General features: G+C 49.6%; 1 protein-coding gene across 4 annotated transcripts in view; it reads right to left on the bottom strand.

Moving 5' to 3' along the window:
- Positions 1-22,099, bottom strand: part of INSC (INSC spindle orientation adaptor protein) — a 126,527-nt gene that overhangs the window by 80,452 nt on the left and 23,976 nt on the right. For 3 of the 4 annotated variants that reach the window (XM_070273411.1, XM_070273412.1, XM_070273413.1), the window contains exon 2: positions 12,370-12,470. In XM_070273411.1, coding sequence (XP_070129512.1) covers positions 12,370-12,425 — 56 coding nt within the window. In that variant the 5' untranslated portion in view covers positions 12,426-12,470. Of the gene's footprint in view, positions 1-12,369; positions 12,471-17,067; positions 17,314-22,099 lie in introns of those variants that run through there. The other variant, XM_014741941.3, reaches the window with a different exon arrangement.

The following is a 22,099-nucleotide window of genomic DNA, read 5'->3' as shown; positions in this document are numbered from 1 at the left end:
GCACGTGCTGGTCCCTCACTCCCCATTTCCTCTCCACCTTGCTGACACCTATGCATCCTTGAAATCTTGGCCTAAATGTCTCTTCTAAAGTAGATTTCTCCGACTCCTAGATGAGACCATGCTCCATGTGTCTTTAGTACTGTGTCCTTCCCCCATCGTGACATGGGTCTCAATTGTTTGAACAATTTGATTAAAGTCCACTTTATTCACTGGACTCTAAGCAGGGCAGGGCTTATGTCTGTCCTGTCCTCCTTACATGCCCCCCCCACCAGCCCTGGACCTGAAACATGGAACAAGTTCAGCGCATATTTATAGAATTGAATTAAGTCAAAAAATCTAACAAATGGGAATAACAACAACCTGTACAGTTGAACTGTCTCTTTGGGTTGTTGTGAGGGTCAAGGGAGATGAAATTCATAATCATTATTGCTAGCATTTATGGAGGCTGGGCCCTGTGCCAACTCTCATGTGGACAGCTTCACATACGTTAGCTCGTTTAGTTCTCACAATGACCTGTGGGGGAGGCACGCTTGTTTTTACAGATGAGGAACCTGAAGCTCGGAGAGGTGACGTGAACTATCTGACGTCACCCAGCTTGTAAGAGGCAAAGTTTGGCTGTGAACCCAGCGCATCAGACTCTAGACCTCGTGTTTGTAAATGCTCCTGTAAATTGCTTTATGAAAGGCAGTGCTCTGTCCAAATGGCATGTTTGGTACCGTCAGGTACAAATTATAGATGCATTCTCACATGTTCAAACTCTGCCTTTGCTTGTGCTCAAGCTTCATGGCTATAACACAGGACCTGAAGGGTAGACTAAAGAGATTTAGCTTGGTCTTGCCCATTCTGTTCTGCTCCTTACTTTCGGGAGAGTATTTTCATTTGCCAAAGTGGAACGTTTAGGAGAATTCACAGATCTCACATGCCAGTTGCCATCCTGGTACCTCTGCGTGGTTCTGAGAATGCAGGTGAGAGAACAGTTGAGGGTCACATAAGAACAAAGACAGAGAAATGCGTTAGGTGAGAAATGCATTCTGAGAAATGCGTTAGGTGATTTTTGTCGTTGTACAAACATCATATGGTATAAGTACCCAAACCTGGATGGTAAAGCCTACTACACACCTAGGCTAGGTGGTACTAATCTCATGGAAACACTGTCGTATATGCAGTCCATCAGTTGTTATGTGGCACATGACTGTACAGAAATCACTACTAGAGGGTTTCCAAGAGACAGTCTACACCATCGGCATGGCTCCATAGACTCCCCATCAGCCTCCAGCCCCCTCCACTCGGACCCCTTTCCTCCCCCACACCCTTGCTCCACCTCAAGCCTCAGCCTCTGACCAAGGGTTCTCTATCCCCAGTTGTGGGCAGACTCCATGGACAAGATATCCTCCACCCTGGGATGTACTGGCAGGGCTGCTCTCCCAAAGGGCCCCCAGATTCAGAGGCCAGCAGAAGTGGCCTGTCCCACCAGTCCCACAGCCAGTGCGTGCTGGGGCCAGGCCCAGAGCCCCAGTGTCCTGGTATTTTCTCTGCACCTGCTCAGCACCAGCCTGTCCTAGGAGCTGAGGCTACAAAGTTCAACAGGAGAAAATCCTAGTGCTCACACAGCTCAGCCAAGCCCCTGAACAGGCAAGAAATCACCAGAAATCCAATCTGGTAATAATTATAATAGTAGCTAATATGTTGGGGTCCAGCAATGAGCAAGGCATTGTTCTAAGCCTTCTCTATATATTATCCTTTAATCCTCCTCATAATCCTGTGAGAGAGGCTGTTATCACCCCCACTCACAGACAAGGAGACTTCTATCAGGAGAGGTCACATGGTAAGTAAGTGGTGGGGTCATTACTCAAACCCAGTCCCTAGAGTCCAGAGTCTCTGCTCTTATCAACTAAACACCACTCTGCCACTAAGAAGCTGTGAGCAGGATAGTGCAGCATCACAGGAGACGGAGGGCCTGACTCCGCCTGGGAATATGTACACAAAGGAAATGACATTTGCCCTGGTTCTCAGAGGGGAGGAGTTAGCCAGGATGACAAGGGTAAAAAGGACCTCCACACAAATGTGAAAAGGCCTGGAGATATAAAAACAGTAATACAACAAGAAGTCTCACTGGACTCAAGCATCAGGGGTCCATGAGGGGGTGGCCAGGAAGGGGCCTGAGGTGAGAAACAGGGACCAGTTGATCAAAGACCTTGAATGCCAAAGACCTTGAATGCCATTAACCCTGAAGCTGATTTGGAGTCAATGAAAAGATTTTTAGAGCAGGGCAGTGGCGTCCTTGTGCATAATGTTAGTAGAAAATGGACTAGAGCAGGGTTAAATCTAGACAGGAGAGCGAGCTGTCACGAGATGATGGTTATAAAACAGAGACGGGACAGAACCCTGAACTAAGGCAGGCACTTGGGCTAGGATGAAGTGGATGATCTGGAAGGGAGGTGAGAGGATCTGAGGGTGAAGCAGAAGAAAGAGCAAGGCTGACTCCTGGGTGTCTGGTGTGGGTGAGATGGGAAACCCATCCAGGGAGGAGGTGGTTTTCATTTTACTTGGTTTCAGGGTGAAGCACTTTGACAAGTGGGGTACACAAGGCCGCAACAGAAGTGGGGGCCAGGCCCTGCAGAGAGGTCCATCGAATGGGCCCCAGGCTTCCCAAGGAGGACAGCAGGCCCAGTGAACCCCGCATGGCCCCGCTACGAGCCGGTCCACTCCCAGCTGTGGTCACTGTGCCGCCACATAATGAGCTGCTCTTCTCAATTTTGGAGTCTAGGGACTGTGGCTGATTAAGGTTTGGACTGTGTTAGCGCTGAGCATCCCGTAATTGCATAGCTTGCCTGACTCTCTGTCATTAGCTCGCTGGTTCTCCATGCTACCCCTCTCCTATTGGATTTGCTGAATGACCCTGACATGAAAGTCTAGTAAAACAAGGCAGCTCTAGCTGAGTGGTGGGGGCTGCCTGCTGGCCCTGCCCCTCGAAACTTCCAGTGCTTCCACCATCCTTGGCCATGAACTTCGAGCTGCCATGTCAGTGTGCACGACATCTTCCCTTTGCACGTACAGACTACTGATCTGATTACTCACACAGAGGAAGGGAATTGAACACTGAGGTCAAAGCAGATAGACTGGCAATGAGTCACATTCCCTTCACGGTGGAAAACCACTGCAGTCAGGAGCCATGTAGGGTCTCCCTCCAAGGAGCCAGAGGGGCCAGGGGCCAGGACAGAGTTGGATTTCCTCGGTCTCCACAGTGAACTGGAACCCGAGCCTGATGCTGTAAAGATTGCCCTCATGCCTGGGGAGCAGGGAGGGCACCCCAACACTGAACAGGGCTCCCAGGAGCTCTGCCCAGTTCTCACCAGAGCCCCTGAGAGAAGCAGATGCCTACTCCCCCAGCTATGACCCCTTACTCTCTGACGGCAGCTTTCCTGGACATCTGGAAGGAGGTGGTGGAGCCCCCAACTGGGCTTTCTGGAGTCTGGCAGATTCCAAACACAAAGCCAGATGTAACCACCATCATCTCGACATACCAGCCTACTGGTCAGTTGATTTTTTTAAGCTGGAATTATCCAGGGTGGAGTTGAGATAGAGGAAGAGAGTAGTATAGTCTCATACCAAGGAATTACAGTATGAAACAACGGGCTCCCTACGATATTTCCAAAGTCAGGGGGAACTAGCTACCCACACAGCAAGCAGGAAAAATTAGCAACAGTAGAGGGCCTTCTGTGTACCTGGAAGCCCCCCTTCAGCCCACACAGTGGTTTTTGATGGCTGGAGATTATCATCCCATTTTATAGATGTAGAAACTGAGGCTTACAGGCATTCCATAACTTGCCCAAGACCTCACTGCTAATAGTGATAATAAAGCTAATCACATTCTGGGCACTGTGCTAAGGGCTCGGTTCAATCTTAACTGCTCATTTAACCCTCACAACAATCCCATGAGGTTCATGTAATGAGATTTGGCAGGTGAAGTGACTTGGCCAAAGTCACACAGCGGAGAAGCAGAAACAAGAGCCCGGCAATCTGAGCCCAGAGCCTTGCTCTTATCTGTTATGCTGTGCTCTTTGAGAGCTTCAGCAATGTTGCTGATGCTCAAACCCTCAGATCCACAGCTGGGGCTCTTTCGACTATGCTAGCCAGCCCTTAGGTGACATAACGATGCCTTTTTAAAGCTTGTGATCATTTACAGACTCCAGGATGTCTAGCCATTTTTCAAGCCCTTGCTTCATTTCTTTCTGGGAGAGAATTGGGTGTGTGGTGTTTAAATTCAAGACAGAACAGCCAGCCCACTGGCCCCATCATCACAGATCTCTGACGAGTTTGCACCAGACACGTGGCCAAAGCGGGGAAGCCGGGGAGGCATGCCAACAGCGTGGGGAGTGACCCCTTCAGGACTCGGCCGCAAAGGGCTCTCTCCACCCCCTCACTGGCCTTGCCCTGCCTCTGCTTTTGCCCCCTTCCTTCTTCGAGCCAATCCCTGGGGGATGGTAACTGTGCCTGACCCTTCAGATGCCAAAGGGAACCATTTTTCCCAGCTCAGCAGACCCCCGCCCTGGCCCCCAGCTGCTGTCCCAGTTCCTCATCCCCAGCTAATCCTGCTGAGCTGGCAGCCAGTGTTCCCCAAAACTTTGAGTGTCAATAGTTTATGGAAATCTATGCCTATGCTCTTGTTGGCTCATCTTAACCTCCTTTCACTGAGAACGGAACTTTATTCCTTCAAAGTCTGGAATTTAGATTTCCCTGCCTTACTCTGTTCCACGTGCTGTGTGAAGCCGAGAGTTCTCCATAAAGGAACACCTCGCTAAGCCAAGAACACCTAGTCATGGCTTCCAAACTTTACTGAGCACCCCAATGTGCCAGGCACTGGGCTGGGTGCTGGGATCACAAAGGAGAGATGGTGAGACTATGATCTTTAAGAGGGCAGGACCTTCCGTTGCACAGTGACTTAGTCCCTCCCTCTTGCGCAGCACCCGGCTCATCACAGGCACTTGACAAACATCTACTGAATGAATAAATGAGTGACTGTAAATAAACCATTATAGTTCACCATGCTACATACGGCATTTCGAAATAAGTAGAAAGAATTGTGGGAGCACAGAGAAGGGATGCTTAGCCCAGGCTAGGGCATCTGAGAAAGCTTCCCAGGCCAACACTGGAAGGATGCCCTCAGGGTCACCAGGAGAAGAAGCAAAGTTGGAAGATGATAGGGTTTCAGACAGAAGAAAGGGCATGTGCAAAGAAGTGGAGATGTGGAACCACATGTTGGGAACACGGCAAGTTGCTAAGTGTAGCCAGAGAGATGGAGATGGGGTCGAAAATAAGGACTTCAAATCACCAAGCATGTTGGAATGCTAGCATCCGTGGATTTATCTGTATTGTATCTCATCAAAGCAGGGCTCCCTATCCCCCCACAGAACACTTCCCTTGGCTGTACCAAAGGGCTTCCACAAAACCTGAACAAGCCACCCCCTCAGATGTGGAAGGGGCTCCCAAGCTAGTACGTCTTGCAATTTCCATCCCAGCTACTAGGCAAACACTAGGCCTCTTTGTACATTTCAGAGGAAGGAATGAGAAGACCTTGTTTTTGTCAATAGCATTGCTTTCCCAGCCCTGATGCACTAAAGTGGAATATTTTTGTCCAGAAAAGGGAACAGACTATCCAAAACTCACTCATGAACTCCTAGAATATTAGAGCTGAAAGGTCCCTGGGGAAACTTTTGCTCACCTCCTCATCCTCAAATAAAGAAAGTAAAGCTCAGAGAGGGAAAAGGATTCTCCAAGGACACACAGCAAGTTAGTGCAGAGCCAGGGCTGGGAAGGAACGAAGGAAGAAAGGAAGAAAGAGGGGAAGGGAGGAAGAGAGAGAGGGAGGGAGGGAAGGAGTAAGGCAGGGAGGAAGGGAGGGAAGGAGGGAAGGAGGAAGAGAGGAAGGAAGGAAAGAATTAAAAAAGGAAGGAAGGAGGGGAAGCCAGCCTCTGGCTCCTGTCCATGCCCCCTGCACTATGTTCTCCTGCAAGAGATTTAATGATGAAATTGCAGAGATTTTTTTTCCAGTGAACCTAAAACCAAAAACTAAAAATATTTCTGAATTACTATTCTTTAGAAGGAATAAAAGGTCTCTCCAACTCTCTGACTCGATCAACGAATTAAATCTTTGGCTTCCACTCAGAAAGAGTATTTAAATTAATCAAGATAAAACTCTAGCTTACTCTTTCCCTCCAAGCAGTAGTTTTCTACCAAAAACAATGAGAATAGCTTACTGGAGACAAAGGAGTGTCTTGGAGAAAGGAACAAAATCCAAGCCATTTCATTTCTCGCCTGAGACTCTTTAGCTATTTATCATTCATTCATCAAACATTTATTAAACATTTATTCATTGCAACAGCCACGTACTGAACTCCTACTGTGTGCATTCTAATCATAGCCAGGAATTGAATTCAACCATCAGGATATTTATCATGAGTAGGAAAAATGACATTTACATAAATCATTATCATACAATCCAGGGCCTGGCCCAAAGTTCTTAGTCTAATGTAAATCTCATTCAGATGAATGAATGAATAAAATTGATGTCTATTAGAGATTACTGCTATACGAGAATTCCACTGGGGCTCAGACACAGAACTTCTAGGATTTACTGGAGGCTGGTGAGAGGATGAGCTTAAGAAACACAGCCCAGGGAGGGCAAGACTCTGCATTGGGTGGGATGGGGCCTGAAGAGTATTATGACAGCTCCATTCCCCTCTCTGGGCCTCAGTTTCCCCATCTTATCATGAAGGGAGGGCACAGATGGGCTCTGAGGAAACTCCCAGCAACAACCTTCAATGCCTCTACAATACCAGCTCCCGGCACTGTCTGGGAATTTAAACCCAACCTCTCTTCTTAAAAATAACTCTTGACTCATTGTCCCTCTGCCTTCACAAGGTCCCGCCTTGTGTTTCTGTGGATTTCTCTTGGGAGACGAGAGAAGGGAGGGAATTTGGTTCCAACTTTGATTGGGCTTCCTTTTGGTTTAAATAACAGAAAAATAGCCAATTATCCCATTGACAATTACAGTCTGCACATCTCACCACAGGCCCAGAAAACAGCCCAGCAGCAGAAAACCAGCCACAGACCGGGGTTGCACACATGCAAGCCATTATCTACTTGGAGACAGGCTGGCCTGCGACGGCCCCCACAGGCTCAGGAAAGTCGGCAGGCCAGGGGCGACCCAGGAGGCCACCTGCCACTAGCTGTAGCTGAATCCGGCGCTGGCTTATCAGACTCCAGGTGGAAGAGAAACCAGGTGAGAAAGTGATTCACTCACAGTGAGAGGTCCCAAGTGAAAGACCCAGGTTGTTGTCCAGCCTGCATCGCAGCTCACTTCCTACAAATCCAGGCCCGATCAGGTCAAGAGATAAATGAGTGAGCTCTATGAGGGAACGGACCACGCCCGCGTGGATCACCGACATGTCCTTAAGCACACAACCACCATAAAGGCACATGATTGGCACTCAATACATATTTGTAGAAAAATGTTGATGAAGGCTAATGAATAAATGACTACCGGGAAAAATGAGTGAACGATTAGTTTGTGCCACGCCTCCAAGAACATCGTAGAGTACAGGCCAGCTCTCAGGTTCAAGCACCACCTGGGAACATGTACCCGAGCTCTGTTCCTCCTCAGCTCTGTCCTCAGATGAGTCACTTCACCTCCTCAAGCCTCAGTTTCCTCATGGGATAGACATTGGGATGTGCCACCCAGGTTCCCCTTTAAGGAAGGACTTGTTGCCTCCAGCTGCTGGGAGTATCATTAACCAACAGCCTCCAGCTGTCAGGTCCTCCAGATACTGTCTTAGAGCCACCTCACCCAAGGTTATGCCTGCCCGGAGCCACCCGCTGCAATGCAGACCAAGGCAGGATGTAAAGGCCCTGGCCACTTAAGCCGAAGAACAACAACTGTGATCCCAAAGCTCCCTGTGGGGTCAGCTGAAGTCATCACCCAGCCTGCACTGCAGCTCCCATTCTTGAGTCTGCTTCCCTCCTCTCCCTTCCACAGCTGTGGATGCCACAGGCCCTCCCTAAAACCATCCTGAACTCTAAACTCCATCTCAAAGGCTGCATCCCGGAGTGCCCAATCTGTGACCCCTCATTTGCAAAGCAGAGACAATAACAAGTATGCAGATGGGCTGTCAGGAGGACTAAATGGGTTGCTGTGTGTAAAAGCACCCAGCTCAGAGCAAGTGCTGGATAAGAGCGAGCCACCTTCATGATGGGGGTCAGCAGAGGCCAGCTCTTTAGTCAGCATCCCCACCCGCATTAGCAGGAACCCAGAGAGAAAATGTCATGGTGTTCCAGCTTGATCGGTGGGTAAGAGAAGTAATGGAAGAAAAGAAGGAGGGAGAGAGGAAGGGAGGGAGGAAGGGGACGTCTGGACATGGCCCTGTGTGTCCCTCAGACTGGCCTCCATCCCACCCCGCAGGAACCTGTCCATAGAGATGGCAAGGTCAAAGCACTGGGCTATGAGGATCCCTGCGGAAAATGAGAGCCGTGCTATGAAGGTGGAGTACCACCCTGAGAGTGTGCAGATAGGCGCCAACACGCTGACCACCACAGCTGGCCATCATCGCTGGGTCCAGCAGCACCTCCACCATGCCCAGAGCCCACAGGAGGCTCAGCACCCCAGATGCAAAGATAGGAGCCCAGAGACCCAGGAAGAAAACGAACATCAGCCAGGGACGTAGCAGCCACGGTCTCCTGCCCTTCATGCCCACCAATAAATCCTTGAGTCTGCAGGGAAGTATCTGGACCTGAGCTGCAAGTGTTTCCCCTGCTGAGGAAGAAGGGGGGTTTGTTACTGTTCTGGGATGGGCTGCTGAAATGTGGGCTGTGCACTGCAAAGCACCCTGGGCCCTAGAGACACCTTCCTTCCTGGACCTCAGCACTTACTCAGCCTTTTAAAGCAACAACCACTGCTGCCCTGTTATAGAAGACAAAGCTGGTGCTCAGAGAGGTTAAGCGACAGCCAAAGCCACACAGCTGGTAAGAAGTGGAGCTGGGATTTGAGACCAAGGCCTTTTCCAGGCCTATATGCTTTCAACCACTTAGGCCTACATGGAAGATTCTAAGAGTAGGATTTTGTTCTTTGGCTCATTTGTTTTATTATTTTTCAATATGAAAGCTTCCAGGAGACTGAGACACAGTCAGAGTTGAGAACCCTGTCACATCCCCTCCTGTCACCCACGCCAATCAGCATGGGACCCCAATCCCTGGCCCAGAACACTGTGCTCCCGGCCGTCCACTCTCTTCCAGGAGCCCACACCCACAGAAGCCCTTTTGGATGCTGCTTACTCATAAGGGTCTCAAATACCAAAGGCCTCACCCGTATGATTCACTCAGGCTGCTGGATGATCCCACGCAACTTGATGGTATTTATTTACTTTGTATATTGAGGTGAACGACGGCACTAGAGTGAAATTCAATTTCAGCAGAACACGACAGAAAGAAGTCAATTATCCAGCATTAATTATGTATCTGGGGACAATAACCAGGGTGTCATTTCCCACAAGAGAGGCCTCTGCAGCTTGGAACAAGAGGAAAGAAGAGGTGGCTGCTATTATCTGCCCATAGTGCAGCATGAGATTGACAAAGTAACCCTCTGACATCCCGTAAATGCACATGAGCCTTGTCTGGGAACATGGCCCATGCACCAGCCCCCAGAATGCCCATGATTAATAGGCTGGTAGGCCCAGAGGTTGCAGTCCCCCCATGTTCCGGGCAGGCCTGAGAATGCCAGCCTGGGAATATTCAAAAGCAACGACACCTTGCCTCTGCAGCCCACCCGCCATCAGAAGCGTGAGGCTGAAGACATTCTAAAGAAACATTTTCACAGGTCGTGGTGTTTGTGGCCAGAACTCTCGGAGTCCTGTTAGTCTGGGGTTTTCCTCCCAAGGTATTTGCTGTACAAGATCAGTGAGAAACCTTATCCTGCCTCCAAAAGGGTAATAATTCGATTCCTAAATCATTGTCATGTAATTTAACCTCCTTTTATCCTTAAAACTTCTGAGGACGTTGGAAGTAGGGGAGAGAGAGTCAGCGGTTCCCAGGGGCTGAAAGGGTGCCGGGATCTGATCCACCCCGGCCTCATAGTCTCGGCTCCTGGTCTTCATCTGAAGAAGTCCACATGGGCTGAGCAGTTCCCACGTGCAGGCAGCTGCTTTATACAGATTATTGTAAATTCTCATAACAACCCGATGACATTAGCATAACTATCCTCATTTCATACATAAAGAAACTGAAGCCCAAGGTTACAGCTAATAAGTAGCAGAACCAAGAAGCAAGCTGAGGCAGTCCCCACTCCTAACCACCGTCCTAAACTGCCCTGTGACAACAGTGTCCCTGCCCCCAGCAGGGGCTCTGCTCTGACCATCCCAGGACCCAGGAGCCTTGTGGAGGCGTCCCAAACAGATGTCCCCTGCTGCCAGAGCTCCCACTGCCCATCTGGCTACACAGTTCCTGACTGACTGCCCCGGCAGGACAGGAGCCGGAAGACTAAGACTCCACTTCATCTAGAACAATCACGCTTCCTCTTGGTTTAAAATATTAGGCTGCTGGGAGCGTCCATCTGTGACTTACTATTTTCTCAGTGAGGTCATTTGCTGAGAGTGAGGGGTCAGGAGAGGGATTTCTGGAAGAATTCTCTAAGATCAGCTGCATGAAGAGCCACAGTGGGCCTCTGACATGCAATACTCACTCAATCAATAACAGCTCCTCTTACATGGCGCTCACTATGTGACAGACTCTGCATATATTTACTCATTTAATCTGCACATCAACCCTATGGAGCAGGTACTGTTATCACCCCTGTTTTATACATGAGGGAACCGAGGAGCTGTTGGGGTTCAGGAACTTGCACAAGGCCACACATGGTGAGAGGTAGAGCCCAGCTCTGAAGCCAGGCAGACATGTGTGACGCTTGCTCATCTCATGAAGGTAAGAGCCAGTCTCCATTGCTGAGAACGCACATATATCCTGACAGGTTTGCATCTCACCATCTCTGGGCTCTACCTCAGACACACTGTGTGGAAAGATACTTGGGTCGCCCTATGATCCTTATCCTCAGCGTCACGCTGCATAGGAACTTCTTAACTACACCGCTAACAGTGTTCTCCGCCCTGAGTAACATGCATGAGCTGCATTTCATACCTCAAACCTCTTTATAATGATGGCTTTGGAGAAGCAGACTAATGCCGTCATAGAGGTTAACCCAGTTCTAGTTGATTTTTAGCAAAGATTTAATAAATTTTTCTGATTTTAAAAGCAATACACACTCACGAAAGAAAAACCCTCAAAAACCAAACAAACAACATAGAATGACGTAAGTAAGTTGATATCTCCTGTAATTCAGGTGGGGGTCAAGGATGGAGTAAGGGAAGATGTCAGCGCTACTGTGATACGTAAAAGAAAACAACGACAATGATTTAAGAGCCTTGAAAGGGCCACTTGGATTCTGTTGACTCAAAACGGCCCCATCAAAATGTCTCAGCCAAAAATAAAAAAAACAAAAAGTGCTAAGCAGAAGCCCTGAGCCCTCAGGTTCAAGGTTCCTCCACAGACCAAACTTGCATTAGACTGACCAACCAGTCCAGTTTGCCTGGACCAGGACACGGGAATTTCAGTGCGAAAATCAGGACAATCCCGGGCAGACAGGGACAGCTGGTCATCACAGATTTGCTGTCCTGGTACTTCTACCTTTGGCTCTGGCTCAAGCGTCTAGGACCAGCCAGGTGTCCACACTTTTAAGCTGTATGAAGGCACCTCTGGTGTCCCCGCGTCTCTCCTTCTTCTCACCTCATCACCTGGGCTTCACCTTCCGCTCAGTGGATTCCTCCCTCCTCCTCCCCACACTACCCACTCAGGGCACAAGTATTTCCCAAGGATCAGCTCTGTGGCCAGTCCTCTCTCTGGTGCTCTAGGGAAAAGAGAAGACACCTAAGGGTAGAGTGACCCCTTCCAAGAGGCTCAGAGAGGGCCTTCACTCACCCTGAGGCCCCCAGTGGCTCCAGCCTCCTGGCCCAGCTGGGATCAGGAGCCTCCTCTGGGGTCCCTCATCTTAGCAGCGCACCCCACTCCATCCTTTGTTTCATTGTCTGCCTGCATCTTAGACTGCAGCTCCTCTGGGGTGGCACGTGGCTGACTCCTCCGTGTCCCAAAGCCCAGTTCCACTTGTATTTGCTGAGTGAACGTGTCATCCCAATACCTCGTCCTAAGCTTCCTCTCCAGGACAGCGCAAGGAGAGATGGGGCCACCTGCAGCCTCAGGATCCTGGGGCTGGGCCTCAGCCAGAGTCCGGACGGGGCAGGCCTCACCCTTAGAGACGGCCATGGGACTTACCGCTGACCCGGCAGGGGCATCGAGTCCAGGTGGCGGCCTCCAGGCAGGGCCATCATGTTGATCCCAATCTGCAGCAGAGCCTGCCCACAGCGGTTGGGGCCCTGGAAAGAGAGGGCAGGACGGGGTCAACGAGGCCCCGAGAGAGGAGGCGCAATCACTTTCTCTCCTGGATCCTGGCCACCAGGAGCCAAGGCAGGTGTGGAGGAAAGGACCCCAGGCCTTCCTCTGCTTTCTGAACCAGTTTACACTCTGCCGTCCTCACACAAGTAATGCAGGACTCAGATTGGATGTTGGTTCTAAGTCCCCAGCCCACTACGAACCCCTACAATCTTTTCTTATGTCTCATTGCCAAACATTTGCCTAACCCATTTTTCTTCTTGCCCAACACTGGGACACACAGACCAGCAAACATTGCATGGGACATACTTGTACTTAAAAAGTATCTATGGTTTATCTGAAATTCACATTTAACTGAACATCCTGTATTATTTGCTAAATCTGGCAACTCTACATGCTAATTCCCTAACCATATATCATCATAGCCCTGGGTTACTCACTTCGATTGCGTCTGGGAAATGTGACTCTGTAATAGGCATGGTGGTTGCTTCCCCAAATCCATTCTACTTCGCATAATGCAATTTCACCCAAACTGCCAGTAATCAGTTCAGGAATGGGCATGGGGTTCAGCTGGGACCAATGAGCCATGAAAGGACTGCTTCTAGGAAAAGTCTTCCTTTTCCTAACCATAAGCCACAAGGTGGGTCAATATCTCTCCCATTGGACCCGAACAAGTGAGCATGTCACTTTATTGCTGCTAGAGACCATCTGGCAATCAAGAGATGACCTAGCTGGAGACGAAAGCTGGCACACAGAGAAAAAATCTGGGTCCTTGATCATTGAGCCACTGAATCAACTAACCCTGGAGTCGGGCCCACCTCTAGGCTTCCCACCATGGAAGATAATGAGTTCTTGTTGAAGTCACTTTAAGTGAGGATTCTGGTTCTGTATAGCCCAAAGCAGCCTAACTGATAAAGGTGGACCACATTCTGAGGGCTCCAATCCCCAGCGCTGAGGACCCACTTGGCTTGCGGGCACCTCACAGGTTGGACTAAGACAACAGTGTCCTTCTTCCTCCACAAAACCAGCTGCCCACCTGGTTGTCTCCTCCTGCCTCACCTTGTCCCTTCCCTGTCCCTCCCTCTCTGCCAACTCCTTCTCCAAGTCAATGAGGAAGCCCTCCCTGAGGCAAACGGAGATTCTGTCACCTTTTCTAAGTAAAGCAATAGAAGAGAAGGTTGGCTGTCACCTGTCATGCCCTGAGCTTGAGGGCAGCAGATTTCGAGACATTCAGAGAAAACACAAATATGAACTTGTGGAAAGATACTGCTAAGGAGAACAAGGTAAGTCCAGAAAAATTAAACTCTTATTCCATGATTACAAGTAACCCTTATGAGAAAAGAGCAGAGGAGGACTTCAATTAATAGTGACGTGGCTGGACATAAAGTACTCCTTATGACGCCTGTCATGAAAAATAAAAGAGTCGATCTCAAAAGAATGGGGAGGCAGGAGTTCAGAATAAACTAGAGCTCTAGATAATTCCAGAGACTCTGTGCCACTGCCTGTTTCCAGGTCTGCGGACCCCACTAGACTGGAGTCCCTTGAGGACAGGGACTGCTTGTGTTCCAGGCGCTGAGCCAAGGGCCACCCCCTTAGCAAAGCACTGTGTGTGTCTCTCAAAATAATGAGTGGAATGAATTTTTAATACATTTCTGTTGAGCCCTAATTCTTCATCTTCAACTGAGAACAATTTTACAGGGCAATTATAACGATGACAGGAGATAAGGAATATAGATACGTCAGGCCAGGGTGAGAGCTAAATAAACAGTAACTGTTATTATTAGGATGCCCTGGGGGTGTGCTGCATGTTCACCCCTGGTCAGCTATGCTAGGGGAGATGGAGGAAATTAGATAAAGGTATAAAGCACGGAGCACATGAGAGTGCTCAGTGAGTGCTCCCTGTCATCAGTAGTGTCACCATTGTTATTTCTATCATTATTTCCATTATTGAGAAGGTATATTTTTGGAACCCAGTGAGTCAGCAGCCTGAAAAGGATAGCACAAAAGAAAAGCTGGAGACAACGAAATGAGGTATTTGTTCCCTTTTTGATACCTTTGATTAAAGAACCAAAAAGGGAAATACCAGCTTCTCAAAGTGAATGCTATGCTGTGATCAGAGAGCAGTGAGCAAGCATCTCCATTATGGAGAATAAAAAGGGGCAGAGTGAAAACGGCGAAGAGGGAATTAAAGCTTAAGGCAGCTGAGGAGAGAGAGACGGTACGGAAGCTCAAAGTCCTTTAAAGTGTGGACCAGGAAGGATTCTGTAGGACAAGGTGAAGCATGCCCTAGCATATTGGAGGAATCTCTGGACCTGATCCAGTTGTATCTGGGGGACCAGTCATGAGCAGAAGCCTGGATGCAAGCAGGTGTTCTGAGTCTCTAAGAGGCAGATTCTAGGAACATAGCTTGGTGACTGCAAAAATCTAGAACAGATTCCTCATCACTGCTCTGTGAGCCCTTCAGACAGAAGCCAGCTGGGGCACAGTAGGAACAAGTCATGCCCGAAGATCTACTTCCTTTTCAGTAGGGACCACTGGGCACTTAGCTCACGGGAATGCAATAAACCTAATACACCTTGATTTTGCTAAGCCCGCTGGGGAGATGGCCTTGATCATCCATTGCATCCATGGCTTCCCAGCAGTTATACGGTGGAGCCCAGTAGCTAACAAAACCTGGGTTCACATAATCGCGTGTGATCCCACAGGCTGGGGAGGCCTCCTGGGGGCATCTGGGTGTGTGTGTATCACCACCCTATTCACAGACTGTGTTAATTAGGCCCGCCTCTTTTCTCCAGTGGCACCAGACTCCACGATGTCTGAAACCACATCCTGCTCAACGTGGGACTGGGCCCAGGACTTTACATAATGGCCCGCATGGTCGAAGCCGCGATCGTGAATCAGATAGCAATCAGAGGAGCCACAGCTCACGTTCACTGGGGATAAAAGAATATCTGGAAGGTGAGGCAGAGAATACCAAGAATTCAACCCAGGGGCCGTCCCTGCGGCCGAGTGGTTAAGTTCGTGCACTCTACTTTCGGTAGCTGAGGGTTTTGCCAGTTCAGATCCTGGGTGTGGACCTAACACTGCTCATCAAGCCATGCTGAGGCGGCATCCCACATAGCAGAACTAGAAGGACCTATAACTAGAATATACAACTACGTACCAGGGGGCTTTGGGGAGAGGAAAAAGAGAAAAAAAGATTGGCAACAGATGCTAGCTCAGGGGCCAATCTTTAAAAAAAAAAATTCAACCCAGCTGATGTTTATAAAGTGCCTCTAATATAATAATAATAATAATGGCAATGATGATAATGATAGCTAATATTTATTGAATGTGTACTACGTGCCAGGCACTGTTCTAAATGTTTCATATGGTATTAACTCATTTAATACTATCATCATCCCATTGTTACAGACGAGGCCTCTGAAATTCAGTGGAAGTGTGTGCATTGCCCAAGATCACACAGCTAGTAGGTGACAGAGGACTCGTATCCAGGTTTTATGATTGGAGGGGAGGTGCTGGAGCAGTGAAGACGCTAAGAGCAACAAACAGGTGACATGTGACATGTGCAGGCTGACTGCACTCCATGGTGGCAACACCCAGCCCCCACCCTTCACAGACAGCCCAGCCCTCTTCCTCTCACCAGTGCCCCCACTGCTCCCACCTCCCAGACTGTCAGTCCTCCAGCTTCCTCTGGTGCTAGCCTTTAATGACACAGCCAGAGGACAAAGGAACAGTCCTGAGAGAGAAGAAGAAAGAGCGAACACTGCACACGATAGCAGGAGGAGGAGGGGCACAGAGAGTGGGGGCCTCTCTTCTGCTCCTCATTTGTTGGTTCCTTTTGTGACAGAGTTAGGGGACCTAAGGGGCTGTGGGGGAAGAGACCACAGTCCCAGCTGAAGCCTCAAAGTGTCACCAGTTTTACAGAGAGACCTTTTTAAAAACTGCCGCCTCCAGGGAAGCCCCCAGAGCCTGCTGCCTCTGCAGCCACCCCCTCCCGCGGCCCTAAGTCGACTCCTCTTACTGGGGAGAGATTCAGAGTAGAACCCCTCCAAAGCTACACAGCGTGTCAGGAAACCAAGAAAGCACTGAAACCAGGAACCAGTTAGCCATTGATGATTAAGTAGCTAGGAACTAAAGGTTTTTTTTCCTTTTTGCAACTATTGATTATAGCTTTTAGCTGTTTAACCCACCGTTGTTAACTGTGCTGCTTAGGCAATATGCTATCTGATTCCCACTAAGATCCTATGGAGAACATCTCCCTGGAGCCTGGGTCACCATGGTAATGGGTATGTGAGCTGTTTTTCAGGAATTAGAACCCCTTGTCCACTTCAGGCCAGTTGAGACCACCAACTCATCAACTGGACCCGCTCAGATGTCTGATAAGTGACCTTTTCATGTCAAGAGGCTAAAAACTCCACCCTCAGATCAAGCCAACGCCACCATTTTGTGAGCATGCGTCCTATGAAGAGGCATGGAGTCTGACTACGCTTGCGCAGATTATCAATTCCCTCACCTCTCCTCGCCTCCAATCACCTATCTCCACATTTCAGACCACCTCGCCCCCATCCATAAATATACCTGAGTCCCTATTTTCAGGGAAGCAGTCTTGAGACTCATTCTCCAGTTTCCTCACATGGCTGCCTCTCTCTGCTGCAATCTTGTCGTCTTGGTGTTTGGCTTTCCGGGTGACGGGCAAAAACAAACCTGGTGTGGTAACAGCACTCAAGGTAACCCCTTTGCCCCACGCCGTCTGTCCTCACTGGTGTTGCAAATAGAACTTGAATTTTGGAGCCTGATGGATTTGGATTCAAATCCTGACTCCGTGCCTTATTAGTACCTGACCTTGGGAAAACCATCCACCCCTGTGAGTGTTGCTTTCCTTGATTATATCTGCCTCCCAACAGAGTCACAAGGGTGAAATGAGATCACTCACAAAAGTCCCCGATCATTAGTATAACATAATATAACAGATAGTACACACTGCAAATGACATTTCCATCAAAGACGGACTGCAAATATGACGCTCGTCCCATAAGGTTAGTACCACAGAGCCTACGTGTGTAGTAGGCTATACCATCTAGTTTTGTGTAAGCATACTCCATGAGTTTGCACAACTACGAAATCACCTAATATCACATTTCTCAGTGCATGTCCCCGTCATTAGGCGATGCACGACTGTAATAATAAGATATAATATCATATGCTTGGCACACAGTAGCTTCAAAGAGGGAGCGTCCTTCCTTGTGGAAGGAGGAGTTGAGAAATAGGTCTCTGGGCAGAGATGCTGCGTTGCCCATGAGAGAGGTGAAAAGGACAAACACCGGAGCGACCAAGAAAGAGGAAAGGCCATCACCTCCGCCCCCTGCCCAAGGGCCTTCCTGATTCACAGAAGATCCCACCCTGAAGCCTGCAGTCTTGGTTCTGCAGGGCCCCCGGCTGCACCTCCCCCACTAGAAGCAGCTAGTTTACAAGAAGGACTTGAAGCCTTAAGTGTCTCTGATTTAATTCAATGCCTGCTGCGACAACTGCTCATTTGGACAGCTCATTTCTGCTTCTGCATCCCATTAGAGACAGCCCTTGCTCACCTCCTTTTGACTAACAAGCCAGCCTGGGCTCTAGAGGAAATGGAGGCTATTTACATTAAATTATTCCATTAAGAACCAGGAGCAAGGGCAGCTTCTGCCGTTGTCTAATGGGCCAATCCGAGCAAAGCTCAAGGCAGGGCTGGGATTGTTTAATCTGCAGATCCATTAGGGCTGTCAACAGGGCCCGGACGGTAAATATTGCGCAAAGCAGTTAAGCTCCAGCAGCGCTGGGTACAGGGAGGAGGCAACTGAGGGCAGGAGAGGAATGGGACTCAGGGATTCAGCCAAGTCCCTTCTTATTTGATCCCCTACCCCCTCGTGGTTTCTCCTCCGTAGGATTTATCACAATTGTAATTAAACATTAACTGTGAAATTAGCTTATCGTCTTTGTCCCCCGAGGATCCCAGGGCAGGGACTGGAGGTCTGGGCTGCTCACTGCTGTGTCCCTCCGCCTCCCGTGCCTGACAGCTCCCGGCGCACAACCATCAGATCAGTAAACACCTGTTGACCGGCTGGGCTCTTGTTGAAGGAACCTAGCTTTCTCATTGCTAAACGGGAGACCAAGATACCTATTTCACCACGTTGTTTTGAGTACTCAGTGAGACAATATGGGAGGGCCTTTTGCAACCTTACGCACTGCATAGAAAGGGCTCTGCTCCTAACACCCTTTGAGACAAAGCCCCCTGTCCCTCCTGAGTTCTTGTAGTCCTCTCTGTCTGGTTGTACCCAGCTGCTCAGCCCGCCTTCCCACTCCCAGCTCTGTGCTCATCAATCTCCCAGACAGACAGACAGGTGGGACAGCAGACAGTCCCAGTGGTGCATGAAAACTGCAATAAGAGGTAACCAAGGAGATGCTAAGGGAAGTCCAGAGGGCTTCCAAGCCGTCCTAGGTCAGAATGGAAGGTGGGGAGAAGGGGTCATGGAAAGTTTCTCAGGGCATGACCCCAAAGCTGACACTTGAAAGAAGCACATGGAAAAGAGGAAGGAGAAGGAGCCAGAAGGAAGGTTATATGGGCAGAGAGAAGAGTATGTGAAAGGCATAGGATCGGGAGTATGGTAAAATTAGGGAACTGCAAATGTTTCTAGAACCCTGGAGCCCTCTGGGCTGGTGGTGGAGTTTAGAGGAAACTGTCCCAGTGGCATAGAAATGCAGAAAAAAGAGTGGTCACTTTCAGCTGACAGACTTCTACGAGGAAGAGACACCTGAACTGGCTCTTAAATGCAGAGTGGGATTTTGCCAGGTACAAGGTACAAGGACCTTCAGAGCCAAGAGAGCAGTGTGAGCTATGGCACGGAGACCAGAAAATGTAGCAGGTATTCAGGGACCCAGATGGCTACCAGGGGTTGGGAGGGAAGGTGCCTCTATGGCCCTGCACATGAAAGGAACTGATTCTTTGGACTCTATCCTGTGGGTGGTAGGGAGCCAGTGAAGGTGTCTGAGCAGGAGAGTGAAATGATCAGAGTGGCACTTCGGCTCCCATGGTGAGCAGTGGAGTGGATGGACTCCAGGAAGTGAGACTAGCAGAAGAGGTTCATTTAAGAGACAGATGCAAGCTCCCAGGGGAGCCATGAAAGCCCTGGGGCTGAAGAGGTAGAGACCTGGTCATGGAATGGAGGGCTGCCATGAGCTTTGGGAAGTAATGACAATGAGCCTACATTCTCAGCTCCACTTTGGGCCTCTGACTGACCTGTGGGAGGGTGGCAGTGGTCATCAGAGATATTTCCACGTTGCTAGCTGTGGTGGCCAGCATCTCACAGCAATCAGACACTTTAAGAGCCCTCGTTCCCAGGGGAGATGCAAGAAACCAAGCAAGCTGCCACCCAGCCCTGCAGCATGGACCGAGCCTCATGAAATATAGAGAGCTCTGGGTCCCTGAGGAACCCGATGGCCCCTCACAGCTGTCAGGCGACAGAAGCCAGCAAGCAGGTAGAACAGACCTCAGGGCTCACCGAGCCGGGCCTTGTCTCCTCAGGTCCTGAAAACCCTGGCCAGACAGCCCAGAAGGACTGCGCATCACGTAGAGGGGGTCCATCCAGACATCAGCCCCGCCCTTCAATTCTGGAGCCAGAACAGTTTCTGCAAAGCACAGACAAGGTCCCGAGCATCCGCCTGATTAGCTGGATACATCTGCTTTCTAGGCTTCACCCAGGGATCCCATCTGCACAAACATGTCCATGAACTTGACAGGGCAAAGACTACAGCTCCCAGCCGAAACCCAGGCAGCCTTCTTGGAGGAGTTCACTTCATAACCTGAGAATATTAGAACCGGTACAGGGCCTTAGAGATTACCTCCTTTTAATGAGAGCCATGATAATAATAATATTAAAACAACAACAATAATGAGGAGGACAAGAGGGAGAAACACTCATTGGGTGATAACTATATGTCAGGCACTGTTCTAAATGCTTTACATTTAATACTCAAAATATCCCCACGAAGTCGGTTACTACTGTTATCCCCATTTTCAGATGAGAAACTGAAGCACAGAGAGTTAAACATGGACTGATGGAGAGACACATTCAGAGAGGGAAAGAGATTTGCCCAAGGTCACACAGCAAGCCAAGCTACACCTGGGACCTGCACCCAGGTTTCCTCACTCCCATAAACTCCTCCCATGGGAAATCCAAAGCAGCTTTTGCGTGGTAGGAGCCCAGAGAGACCCACTCGGGTGCAGAGTGATTCACCGTAGGAAGTCAGTGGTGCCGCAGTTCCCCATCGGTAAAACAGGATGCTCACTCCTGCTCTTTCTCCTCTGCTGTGGTTACTGAGCACAGGGAATGGACAGTGGCCAGGGAAATTCCAAGGATTCCTGGTCTGATTCAGCTCAGCCTGGGAACAGGACAGGCAGGTTGACTCAGAGGTGCCCATGAGTCCCAGAGGTCGGAGAGAAAGGAGCCCAGAGTCAAGCTCTCCTCACTGAGGCCCGCGTGCCCCAGTCCCTGACTGATAAGACCACCCATCCTCAAAACGGCTCCAACTTGTGAAAGCCAGCCCACAGGCAGCCTCCCCTGAAGGGGCTGTGGGGGTCCTGGAGGGAGGCCCAGGCTCTCGGAGCCAGGAAAGCCATGTCTCCCCCCACCTCGTGTCTCAGAGTGCACCCTTCCTGGCTCTGGGACTTCAACACCCCAGCTGCCCATCAGAGGGACGCCCAGCCCTGAGCTGCACAAGAAAACTGCAGGTACTGGCATCTGGGAGCTGCCCTTGGGGATTTTTGAAGGTCAAAAGTGAGAAACTGGTGCCCTAGACCTCCAAGACTTTAGGCAGAGGGCAGCTCCCGATGGAGGTTCAGCTGGGCCTTGGGGCCGCCCCGACCCAGAGCTCTGTCAGGTAAGAATGCAGCTTTGGAGTCTGACTGCCCCACTTCAAATCCAAGCTCCACCAGCTACTAGCAGTGAGCCCTTGGGCACTAGGTCTCCTCATCTGTAAAGCGGGCTATGTAATAAGGACAAACGAGGATGAAATGGCACTGCAGCGCAGACCGGTGAGACCACATATGTGAAGGACCTGGCATGCAGGGCACTTGATAGAAAGATTGGTTCTCGTGTATTCTGGTGAGAACAGTAGCTAGCAGCAGGGAGGCAGCCAGATGGAGGCCATTCTGCCTCCTCCTCAACTCTGTCCAGCTAGTCAACTGCTTTCCATTCTTTAACTTTTTAATTATCCCTTCTTACTTTCGAACTTTTCCTGACGTGAATGTTAGCCAATGTTCAAATGTTCCTTAGCTTTGATTTGCAAAAACGAGAGCCCTCTCTCACTGGGCCCAGGTCCCAGGGTGCTAAAATTAACAATCAGTATACTTTCAGCTAATGACTTACTGGCCATGGCTGCCATGAATAGACATAACTCTCGGATAAAGGCCATTAGAGAAAATTGAATAGCTCCAATGTGGTGAAAATTTGGATACGTCCTGTTTCATAAATCACACTCAGAGGTCACACCGGGCAAGCTGTTTCCCTCTCTGAGTCATGGGGAGGACCCAGGTTGAGGGGTTCTACATACCCTTGGGAAAGAGGACGCAGGAGAG

Source organism: Equus caballus, chromosome 7 (assembly GCF_041296265.1).
Source record: "Equus caballus isolate H_3958 breed thoroughbred chromosome 7, TB-T2T, whole genome shotgun sequence".
In the NCBI taxonomy this organism is placed as follows: domain Eukaryota; kingdom Metazoa; phylum Chordata; class Mammalia; order Perissodactyla; family Equidae; genus Equus; species Equus caballus.
Note: the sequence above shows the minus strand (reverse complement) of the source record. Positions and strands in the feature narration are given on the sequence as shown.